We start from the raw sequence: 12186 nt of genomic DNA, 5'->3' as shown, positions 1-12186 counted from the left end.
ACCAATTTAGTGGGAAGGTTTTATATTTAATGTTTACAAAAGCAGTGGTGTATTCTTTGGCTTCCTGTGGCAGGATGTAGGTTTCTAACAATATGTTGTCTCCTGCTGCCAGAAGTTACCTCAGCAACAGTTTATAATGAATGGGAATCCTCTTGAGTTTATGTGCTGCTTGATTTGTCATGTCCTTTACCTGTTCTTTCTGGTCCTCTAAGATTTTTATATATTTTATACTTTAATCCTAAAAATTAGTTTTGAGGTCCATTTCCTAATAGGTTTCATTTGTTCTCGTTTTCATCTTGTAAAGCATATTCTAAGTACATTAAAAAGCCTTTAAATAAATAACTCTTTTGAAGTGGTGCATCTGTGTGCATGTGAAAGTCTACTTTCAAAAAGTTGAGTATATTGGTATCACAGTTTAAGATTTAGCAGTAATATGCCTTTAAAACAGAAGTTACCAATTTATTTTTCAGCATAGAAGAAACAAAAAGCTACAGTCACTTCAATCTGAAATAACTATTCGTAAATTTGAGTTGTGGTAATTGTATTTAAGACATGGAAGAATTAGTGGCTTTTAATATGACTGTGAGAATGGGACACAAAATGTGTGGCTTATAGTCATAGCTTTGTTACAGATTTTAAGTTAAGACTCTATGTATCAGAATTAAATTTGTGAACTGACCTTTCAAGCAGATCTCTCTTGAAGGTTTGCTGCATCCTTCCACACCTTCTGGATTTTCCATTAAATATTTGGAAAAAATCAGTCCTTTCAGTGATGTGCAAAATACTTCTCAATAGCTTTAGTCTCTTGTTTGTTTTTAGAAAACCTCTCTAGATTTCTCTGTGGAACTTTGTCAAAGTTGTTACTAGTAGTTCTTGAAAACTTTCTCAAATGGTTGTAAGTCAAGGAGAATGTGCTCGACTTTTAGGTGTGATTCCATTAGGCATACTTTGAGGATATAAACGATATAGTAAAGAGGAGCTGAAGTCTCTAGTAATACCTTGCCTAAAGCCGTTGCCTTAAGTCCCTAAAATAATTGGTGAATTACTGTCAAAAGGTATATTATAATCTCCATAATCAAAGCATGGTGTAGTGGAGCACTTCTTTCCTCTGCTTCGGTTGTCCTTCAAAGAACAAACTGGAAAATGCTGGTGGGGAAGTGTTTTTTTTTCAGGAAGACATTACAAAAGTAATTTGTAATGCAAGAGATGGGTGTTCAAAAGCTTTTCCTGAGATTTAAAAAAAAAAAAAGACAACAGCAGAAGATGGCTGGAAGATTTGCGGGCTATGCTTTATCTGGTTCTCAAGCAGTTGACAAGAAACCTATAAAAATGCAGTAAGGACTAATGCAAGACAAGGGAGTTTGAGCGCACTCTGTTCTTCGCTATGTTCAACAATTCTCTAAGCAAAGAAAGGAGAAAACTTACCAGATAAGTTGTGTTTTGCCCTGTGTTTTGGTAATGTCACCTTGATTGTTCAAGTCTAAATATTTTATAAAGCTAGACAGGAGAAACACCAATTTGAAAAAATTGTCTTTTGGCTCTTCATTCCTTTGGGAGTTAAAATGAACATACCTTGCTTTACACTCATTGAACTGGAAACACTTATTAGCATGGAGCTGATACTAAATTTCTTCTAGAAAGAACTAAATGTGGAAATAGAAGAATCGTTTTCTGTGTAACTGAGATCTTGCCTGCTGACCAACTTCTGTTTGTATAGCGGGAGTTTCTGCCCACAGACATGTGAACTCAAAGCTGTAATTCTCTTTGGAAACTAAAAGAGGTAAAACCTGGATATTTCGTGGGCACTGATGATTTTACATTGACCTCTGAATCCAAGTCTTATTCATTACATAGAACATAGCTGAAGAAAAGAAGTCAAATTACATTTTAATCACAAAGGGAAAAGTTCAGACTTACAGATACAAATATTCAAGGTGTGCTTTCAGGAAAATTAATTTTAAGGAGGTGTATTATCTCTAAAAAAGAGGAGGGATTGGGAAGAATGGAAGTACCCCAAATTCCTTGTGTGAAAATACAGTACAGTAGATGTAGTTTTTATGCAGGCATGTGTCAAGTCTGAAGAGGAGAGAGATTGTGGCAATTATCAAAGAAAACTGACATGCATCAATATCTGGAGAAACCAGTTGATTTGCAACATAAATTGGGAGGAAAGTGGCAGAAGAATGTTAAAAATATTGTTTTGTCATGAGAAAAAATGAGCATTCAGGCAAAACTGGATTTCTCAAGTAGGCTAATTGTGTTTTCGACAGGAAATTTATAGGCTTATCAATTCGGTAAGGAAACAGTCACTTGCTTTTTGCAATATTTAGCTGATTTTTACTTCCTTTTCTGAAGTTGTCTTGATATCTCTTTGCATGTTCTGCTGCAAAATGATTGTTTCAACAGTCTGAGCTTTCCTTTGTGTTCGGGATTAAAAGGGCCATCTTGCCATCCAGCCTGTCTTGGTACACTCCTAAGGCAACTTGTATCTTAATTTTCATGCTAGTAAATCTAGATAAATCTGAATGTTAGGATCATTTATTGCATTTCGAAATGGAGAAGCAGGAACCCATCTGGTTTGAACAGAATAGCAGTGGTTAATTGGCTACAGTTTCATAACCTGTGAGCTGGGGAAGGTCTTGTTGAACTGAAGTATTTTACTATCTTCCAACAGTTTTGTATCTAAAACTATTTTAAATAAAGTGAATCCCTGCATTTGTGCTGAATTCCAGATTTTCTAATGAGATCCAGAGGTATACTGTAGATAAATTGAAGTCATGTAAGAGAATATTCAATTAAAAAGCAGCGTGCCTTAATCATAGCATTATAGCCTTAAAATACACACAGAAAAGGTAAAGATTCATGTACTCCCATACAGCTCGTAATGTGTATGAAAATTGCCATTCCTTGTATTTTGCAGGGAATTATTTGTGTGGGATGGCCAAATTTGTATAGATGGCTCTGGACTCTTCTACAACATGAGTAGAAGCAGCTTGAAACTATACTGCCTCTCTAGTCAGATCATAATCTTTTATTTTCTTTCAATGTGCACAAGATAAGTTTTAATTCTCTTGGGAAATGTGAAATACACATTACTCGATATATCTCTTATTTCAATATGATTGAGTGATTTCTGCCTTTTGCAGTCGTAAGAATCACTGGTAATGAATTAAGAAATGTTTGCATATTTTTTCTTTCTTGTGTTTTTTTTTTTTTTTTTGTTGGGTTTTTTTTGTTTTTGGCAATGGTGGTGTGTTTTTCTTTTGGCTTTGTTGGTTGGTTGTTTTTTTCTTCAAAAGTGTATTTGAAAGTAAACTCCCCTTCAGTATATCTTGTTAGGCATAGACTCTTATTGAATTTGGAAGTGCTGTTAACAATAGTTTAATGGGATTTTAAGGAAGACAAAATACTGGCTTTAACATGAAAGGAAAGATATATCATAATGAATATGGAATGAGTTTTCTACCAGGACAGTTTCCCAGTGATATTTAAATGGAAAAAGCAGTGCAAGGACTTCAGAAAAGAAGAATTAAAGGAAGTAATTTTTAAGACTTTGTTATTGACATACTTTACAGTATCATCTACAGTATTTTAAAAACAGTTCCTGCTTGCCATTATGGATAGAATGATTCTGCAAAAAAAAGAAAATATTATAAAAGTGGCATATTGAGAAACTCATTTAATCAGTGCCAAAGATGGTTTCTTATTGTATTATCTATGTTATAAACATCAGCTATTACAATGTACGCATTGTTTCATATAAAGGAAAACCTGGTGTTCTTTACTAATGTTCTGTTCTGCTTTGTATAGAATTCGACTGATGACCAGGTATGAGTTTGATATGCTGACACAACAGTGAAAAGAAATCCTGTCCCATGTCAGCTTATCAAACACACTGTGGACAGTCTGTCTAGTAGTTGGTACCATTGTACCAGGTTGTACCGCACCCTCTAAAGAAATTCCGTGCATCAAATATATGAAGTCTGTGTTTAGTGAAACTCAACCTCAGTATTTCCAGGTGAATTTATAGAACATCCGAAAAGACTGAGGTATTGTACCACTGAACTAGGTGAATCAGCTAAAACAAAGTAAAATACAGGGTTAAAGCAACGAGAAAATCACAAGATTATTTACTTTAGCTATGTGGTAAACCAAGTACACATGAAATATTTGAAAAATCAAAATTTAAGATCCTTTTACTGCCAAACAGCATTACGTTTTGAGATATAATTATTTCTACCATGAAACAAAAGCATAAAAGCCTTTGGGTTATATTGTGTTCTGGCTTTTTTGCTCTCCCCCACCCCAGACTTCCACTCCACCCACTTAAACTCTTCAGGCTCTCTCCTCACAGACTCTATTTAGAGAAAGTCTATTCCACTTGTTTTTTCTAGAAACATTTGGCATCCAAAAATATCACACAGACCTTCCTTTGGAATTGTGCATACATATCATTTATACAGTCTGTCAACTGTATATTTATACTATGCTCCCTGAATTTTGGTGAATGCTTCAAAACTATAACGAGATTCCTCAAACTGTCTAAACATTAAACAGTGTAAAAATGAAAAACTGATCTTCAGAAGTTCAGATTTGCTCGTGCTGTTATTTTTGCTGAGGAATTTAAACAATAAAATTATAAAAGTAATTAAACAGATGACTTCTAAATGCACAGCTGCAAACTTCAGAGTTGTTTCATTCTATGCTTTTTATTCTTTGAGAGAGATTAAAACTGCTGGATAGTTTACCATACCTTATTGTCATAGGCTCATTCATATTGTATTCCAGATACAACTCTAGAAGACAACTGCACTGCAGAAGTTCTTCAGCTTTTTGCTCTTTGTACCAGAGCCTTTGGGACAAGGGGCTACTTTTAAATGTCTGGTCACTCACTGGATATGTAGAACATTTCCTGCCCGTAGGACTAGAGGAAGGAAGCACAGGGCCAAAATGTTTGATGTGTGATCTACTGTAATTCCTTTCATGTGTTTAGTAGCTTTCATATGATCAATGCACTGCTACCAGTTTTGACCTAGGTGTGATACAGTTGACTAAAATCTGACCTTCCCAAACACAGAGCAAATGGAATTATAGTAGCACCCACCTGGCACCACCATTGTAATTAATGGGTATGAGGGGGTGTTGCTATTTTCTCCTCTGAATATGTACCTACTGAGATGCAAAATGAAAACATGTAAGTAGTTCCATAAATAGCATAAATATATATATATATAAATGGTATATTGATACAATGTGCAATAGTTGATTTTTATTCGTATTTTTATGTATCTCCATTCTTACAGTACTGTATATCTCATGATCTCAAAATGTTTTCTATGCAATCAATTCATTACATTCACAGCATCATTTTGGCATTATGCCCAGAAAATATATGAGTAAACTGTTGAAGAGGTTAATTTTGTTGCTTAGCGTCACATAATAAGAGTTTAGAGAAAACAGGAATGCGATCTGCCTCTCCTGTTTTTCTTTGGCATGCTCAAGCCCTGCAGAGAGGGAGCTGTGTCCTGCAGGCCCACAGGAGGCCGCCCAGGCAGCCTCCCTCATCCCAGACCTTCTGGTGCACAACGTGTGAAGACCAGGCAGGCTTAGCTCTTCTCCCTGTCCATGCGTCTGGTTCGGTTTGTCACCTCAGGCTCTAACAGAGTTGGCATCTTCTGTTCCCTTTGAGGAATAGAAGATGCACACGTGCAAAATACACACTAACCGTTGAATTCTGTTCTCCTGATTTCCAAATCTCTGTTGTCTTGCATTATGATAGTTCAGTGAAAATCAGTCATTTAAAAAATGGTTTTGGATGAAAGTAAATATCTGTATGACTTAATAGTTGCAGTTGATGAAACTGGTCAAATAAAGGACACAAAGTAACTAGACAAAACAAAAGTTATTCTAATTCTACAATTATTCTTCTCTGAGCAGGTTGTTTAAGAACTGAGATTTTTGTCTGTGTTGTCTATTTCAAAGAAAAATCTTCTTGCCTACTTCAGCTTGGCAAGAAAAAGCTGTGTAAAAAGAAAAGGGAATATTTCAGTAAGATTTTTTGGGAAAAGTAGTTTATTACTATTATTTTATTCCATATAAGAATTATTGCTGCACAACTGGGAAAGTCTAGAAGCAGTGAGATGGGAAAAGTCTGTATTTCTATCTATTTTATTGACATTTGTTTCAAATGTGACTGTGTAATACCTAGCTTGGAGGTATTTAAGAGAAACAGCTTTTTTTTTGCCCTTTCACTCGTTCCTCTCTTCAGCATGATATGCTCATCTGTAGGTATACAGAACTAAAAAGGAAGCAGTGCCCAAGAGACACAAGTCGGACATTTATCCAACATTAGTTTAAAATAGAGGAAAATTGCCCGTTGTACTTTTTACTTCATTATATCAATTGTTTGAAGCAGTCTAGCACAATCAAAAGAATTTTTTGTATACGTTTCAGTCATTACTAGTCTTTTTTTCAACATACTGATTGCACAAACCATCTACCTCTAGGTTGATTTATGTCTATTCACAAAAGTTATAAACACTGCAAATCATTATGGAGTTCGAAGTATGACCATTGATGACTACAAAACTTATTCAGTTAGAAATCAATAAGTAACTTCTTCCTCTGTCTTAGTAATGTGATTTATTTGTCCACCATGTAAATGTATGGAAGTGGTCAGTCATTTTTATTTTGCTCATAGAGCTGGCACTGATGTTTTCTTGCACATCTGAACATGAACCCAGGTACCTTAACCACTTTGACTTACAGGACACCTACCAGTTAGTGTCTTCTGTAGGTAATGCTGATGTATCTGGCTGCACAGAACGCAACGCAAGAGCTAATTGGGGGGGAATGTAGTTTTTGTTGTTCAAAAGATTCTTGTAAAGATTAAATGTAATGTTAAAATGAAAAGTGAGTATAGACATATGAATGAAACAGTATCACTTGCTAATCAGTAAAGTGTTAAACAAAGGACCTTTACTGTACTCAGTTTATATTTGTATTTGATAACAATTTGCTGGCATCCAGTCCAGAGTATGCTGCCAGCAAGGGTGGGGATGGGGCAGTAGCGAAGTTCTTCTGGGGCTGAGCTGGGGAGGGGAGAGAGAGCAGCTGCCAACAGACCCAGTCATATGTGGCACAGCTCCTGGGGAACAGAGGCAGAAACAGTGAGAACTGGAGTTTACTGATAGCCTACTCTGCTCACCCAGACTAAAATAATCTGTTGCCAGTGTCCCAGCAGTCAAAACCCCTACGTTTGTTAAACCACAGATAAGTCTCCCTATGGACGGATGGCAAGGTGGGCAAGCAAAGTTGAGGTTACCCTTTGGGGAAGACATGAAGCTCACTCAGTATGGCAGAATGCTTACTCAGGATCATGGACAAAATTTAAGGAATTTGTTAGGGCCTTCCCTTCTTGCCTAAGGATGTCTTGTCCTCTTTTCTTGCAATAAGAGAATTTTCTTACCTGCTGCTTTTCTTTAATTTCAGCGTTGGTGTCCTGACCACATCTTTCTTCTCCCCCTTGTCCACTACCGTGCCTTCTTTTTTTCCCCTAAATTCTCATTCTTCTTTTGGTATTCCTCACAAATACATCTTTCTAATGTCTCGAAAATTAGGCAATCCAAGTCTTCCATCCTGAACTCTCATGCTGCAGGATTTCTTTTATTTCTGATCTAAGATAATGTCTTTGTATGTTCTGTGATGTTGGGGAAGTTCTGTTTCTCTCCCAGTGGCAAGTATTAGCTGCTTTGCCTGTGACAAAGAGACAGCTATTTCTAGAATTTAAAAAGAAAAACAACAGTTGCCTTTCTTTGGAAAGCTGATTCCTGTCTCAGGTTTTACTGAGCTCAGCGTTTTCAAAGGCAAATATTGTTATCATAGATACTCTAGGTTTACCACGTTTTTGTTCAATGCCCTTCTTAACATCTGTAGTTTCTCACTCCAAATGGAGCTTAGTCCATTGCTTCCCTCAGGAACAGTTGTTTCAGTTTCCCATTCGGTATTACACATTCAATGGCCTTGTCAAAAAGAATAAGTTTAGGAAACTTTATTGAATTGAATTCAAAGATCGGTGATAAATATTACTGTGATTTCTACACTAGTTCAGTCACATCTCATTCGCAGGTGATGGGCTTTCATACTACATTGGTCTGGGACTCCACAAGCTTAAGCAGAAGAGGAGGTGGTCTTCTTGGATAGCATCTATATCCAGGTCCAACAGGGTGCCACTGGTTTTACCCCCATGAGGTAGAGGGTGTGCATTGATCGAAGCTTATTGTTTCCTTTTTAAATTAGAATAGGAAAAATCTTTTACACCAGACAAATCCTTCAATAATTGACATTTGGAGAGATTGGTTTGTCTTCTCAACCTGGAGGTGGAAATCAGTGCACACAGACCTAGCAAGCGTCAACAAAAATTAGCTGTTGGTTGTAAAGTCTGTGTATACTTCTTATTCATTACATAATATATATTCTTTAACTGCCATTTTCCTGGCTTGTTTAGCTTTTTGTACGTTTCAGATGAGCTATAAATGAATACACTTCTTTACAGTGGGTCTGAGAATTGTGTCTATTCAGCAGCGTGTCGTTACTGGTTCAACATGAGCTGTTTCTTATATAAACATACAAAAAACCTGACCCAGACTAAATCAATTTAGAAAAGAAAAACATTAAAGCTGTTACATGCTTATGGTTGTCTTTTGTTGTTTATGATCTCACTGTACTATTGGCCAACTGCTGTATTCTACCTGCTGCAAGGTTCAAATGGGATAGCGAAGTTGTTTTCAGAAGGAGAAAGCAAATAAAATTGTTAAGCCTATGGTACATTTCAGCTGGTAAAATGGCGTTTATGCCAGGGATAGAGAAGTCATGAATTTGGCTTATTCTGTTTCCCTTATATTATTTCCGGCAAGGATTTTGAAAGCTGCAGAACCAAAAAGGCTGCAGAGTTCATCCATAACATGCATGCTCAAGATTAAGCCAATTCTGCTGCGGTTTAACTTCTCATCTGTCTAGGATGCATATAACCAAAAATTAGGGGTGTACTTATTAAAATAGTTAACATGGGAAACCAGATATGAGTGAATATGTAAATGATTATGTACATGATGTAAATGACTGTATGTACATAATTAATTTGGGAAAAGGCTGTATTTTGATCGTTGTATAAAGCTGGCAGGTTGTGCCTTCTGAAGGCAGTAATCAGCTTAGTCAAAATATGAATAACTAATCCTTGTCTTTTACATGTTTGTGTAAAATATGTGTTTCTTGAAATGAGTAATCTGTAGGAACAATTTAGATTTCAAAGGTGCATCTAAAGGATCAGAGGAAGAGATTTGTATTGCATATATAAGATTGTTAATAGTAGGAACAGAATGAAAATACAGGTTTTTTTATCAGTGTGAAGGTATTAGGCTGTGATATCCCAAAGCAGTACAAATGTTATCCACTCATTGAGATTTTAGAAAATTAATTGGATCAAATAAAAAAGATGCAATGGACATACCTTATTGTCAGTAATGCAATGCACCAATACCTTGTGTCTGAATAGTAGCTCTGCATATTTTGCTGCACCTAAAAATGTGTGCCAAAGAGTGATTTCCTTGGGTTTTATATTTAAATAAGTAACTTTATGATGGGAAGAAAGCCATCGTCACAATGGGGAGTTTCAGATTGGTGCAAACAGCCACATTTTGCTCTAGGAATTTGGTTCACAAGGTCCTGGTTGTGCTGAACTAACCTAGGGAATATAGCATTAGCTGCAGCTTAATGCTAGTTCTCAAGCTGCTCATAAAAGAAGAAATGAAACATGTATTTTTCTGTGAAGCACAGGAGAGAAGAAATCATTATGCAGGTGAAATTAGTATCATAATGAGATTTCATAAGATACTTAATTTGTTGCTTTACTTTCAGTAGGATTTTTTGCAAAACATGTATTCCAATATTTACGTGCATTAGAGAAAGTATGTAAATAGACACTGGGTCATACAATAATCTACAGTGTTGCTTGGTTTTGTTTTGGTTTTTTTATTAAAACAAACAAACAAACTGCATTCATATTGACGAAATAATGCCTAGAAAGAATAATGAAAGACACAGTTGTTATGGTTAGGTATATGTGAAGCACTGACAAACACGTCCTTGAGATTAAGAAACCGCATTTCATTTTGAAATGCCACTACTGACATAACAGATTTTCAGTGTATTTCTGCTAAGCATTTAAGAAAGTTATAGGGCTACTGAACAGGAATGACTCAATAAAACGGCTCTCCTGCCATTCACAAACCTCTGTGGGTAAATACGATATATTACTAATACTTCATTTTCTTAATTGCTAGCATACTCCATTGGTGACAGTGGCAATGGTGGTAACCGTGTGAACTGTTTGCATTTGGGCAGCACTGGGATTGCACCTTGAAATAGGTTGTATACCTATACTCACAGATTGCATGCAGTGTGTGCGTCACAGGTTGAGATGTGCTGCTTTAATCCTTATTTATTTTTAGATTACACAGAATCACAGAATGGTTGGGGTTGGAAGGGACCTCTGGAGATCATCTAGGCCAACCAAGCTGCTAAAGCAGATTCAGCAGAGCAGATTGCACAGGACTGTGTCCAGGCAGGTCTTGAATGTCTCGAGAGGAGGAGACTGCACAACCTCTCTGGGCAGCCTGTTCCAGTGCTCTGGCAACCTCAAAGTAAAGCATCTTCTACTGATATTCAGGTGCAACCTTATTGTTAGCCTCAATGATTAAACAAATTGCAGAATTATGAAGTTCTCTGTGGAGACAGCAGTTATATACTAAAGAATGACTCTGGCATAAGACAAGAACCTAGAATGGAACAGTGGATTGGATGGCTTACGCAAATAAGACGCTTAAGCTTCACCTCAGGTGTATGAAATCAATACAAATTTGATGTGATCATAAATTCAAAACAAACAAACAAAAAATTTATATATATATAAAAGATCCCGTTGCTCCCTTTACTGGCTTGTTTTGAAAGTGATAAGTTCAGTTGTGCATTTTTATTATAGTATCAAATGAGCAGTGCACATAAAGCTGTATTGTTCCCAGTGTAGGAAGGGCAAGATAATTTTAAGATTTACTAGTGGTTGTTAGCAAAGACAAATGGTAGTAGACAACTCCTCTGACACTGGTTGCTGGTCAAACAGAGTGGTCTTAGCAGCTTCCGCTCCTCCAAAAGCTCTTGAATATTTTGTTGAAGTTGAGTGTGACTGTTTCCCAGGCTCAGCTCAAGATTGAAATATTTAGTAAAATGTAATGTAGGAGAATTTACCACTAGTAATGTGGTTCACTCGAAAATGCTTTGTTCTCACTTGTCAAAAGAATTTTAATAACAAAGCACTGTACTGAAATTGCATGTTAAAAGGCTTGAATTGTTTTTCTGTCACCTTGGAATGCTCTTTTTAATTTTTATTCTTCGATAAGTTTGAACAGTGGAACATTGTCTCACAATAAGGCCATTCATAATACTGGATACTTCTTTAAACCTAGACTAAAAGTAATGATTAGATGTAATCAAGAATGGCAAAATGGATACCTTAATTTTGCATCTTAATGAATATGTGATTGGTCTGATTTTGTCTGACTTTTTTTTTCCCCTTTGGCATTACAGGAGAGCCCTCAATCTAGGAATACTTCGAGACCCTGGATCAGAGGTTGAAGACAGACAATATCAAATAGATCTTCAGTCCATAAACGTTGGTACTGCTCATTGGAATCAGTTGAAACCAGAGAAGGAAAACGGAAAAGGAGGGGTTTTGACAGAGAGTGAAAGAAATTCTCAAAATCCAGCACTCGAATGGAACATGGCCAGTAGGTAGGAAGGTTTTTAAAACTTACTTTTTCTAGATTTACATAGCACAAACACTGTAGATATCATTCCAAGTATATCCAAACCAAATATTCTGTATTGCTTTTGCTTTACATTACAAGCAGATTTCCATGGAGTTTTGGGTTATACATTTGAAATGCGTATTACTATTATTGTTACACTGTAGTTCCTGTCTAGTTGTGATGTGCCTTTGTTTGCATTATAAGCTCTTTTCTGATTGGCTTACTGTATGTCCGTAAAAATAACTCCAGGGCTGAGACTTCAGCTTCTCAGTCTACAATAGGAGGTTTGGGGTATGGTTTTTTGTGTTGTTTTGTTTTGTTTTTT

At 36.3% G+C, this 12186-nt stretch overlaps 1 protein-coding gene across 10 annotated transcripts in view; it reads left to right on the top strand.

Annotated features, from left to right (window-relative positions):
• The window catches only part of VPS13B (vacuolar protein sorting 13 homolog B), a 449354-nt gene that overhangs the window by 279621 nt on the left and 157547 nt on the right, over positions 1 to 12186 (top strand). For all 10 annotated transcript variants that reach the window (XR_011737362.1, XM_065830344.2, XM_065830342.2 and 7 more), the window contains one exon: positions 11641 to 11844. Coding sequence is in view for 9 of the 10 variants with exons in the window: in XM_065830344.2 (XP_065686416.1) it covers positions 11641 to 11844 (204 nt within the window). In the remaining variant the exon portion in view is untranslated. The remainder of the gene's footprint in view (positions 1 to 11640; positions 11845 to 12186) is intronic.

Source organism: Patagioenas fasciata, chromosome 2, assembly GCF_037038585.1.
Source record: "Patagioenas fasciata isolate bPatFas1 chromosome 2, bPatFas1.hap1, whole genome shotgun sequence".
NCBI classification, from domain to species: domain Eukaryota; kingdom Metazoa; phylum Chordata; class Aves; order Columbiformes; family Columbidae; genus Patagioenas; species Patagioenas fasciata.
This window is presented reverse-complemented; position numbering and strand designations above follow the sequence as displayed.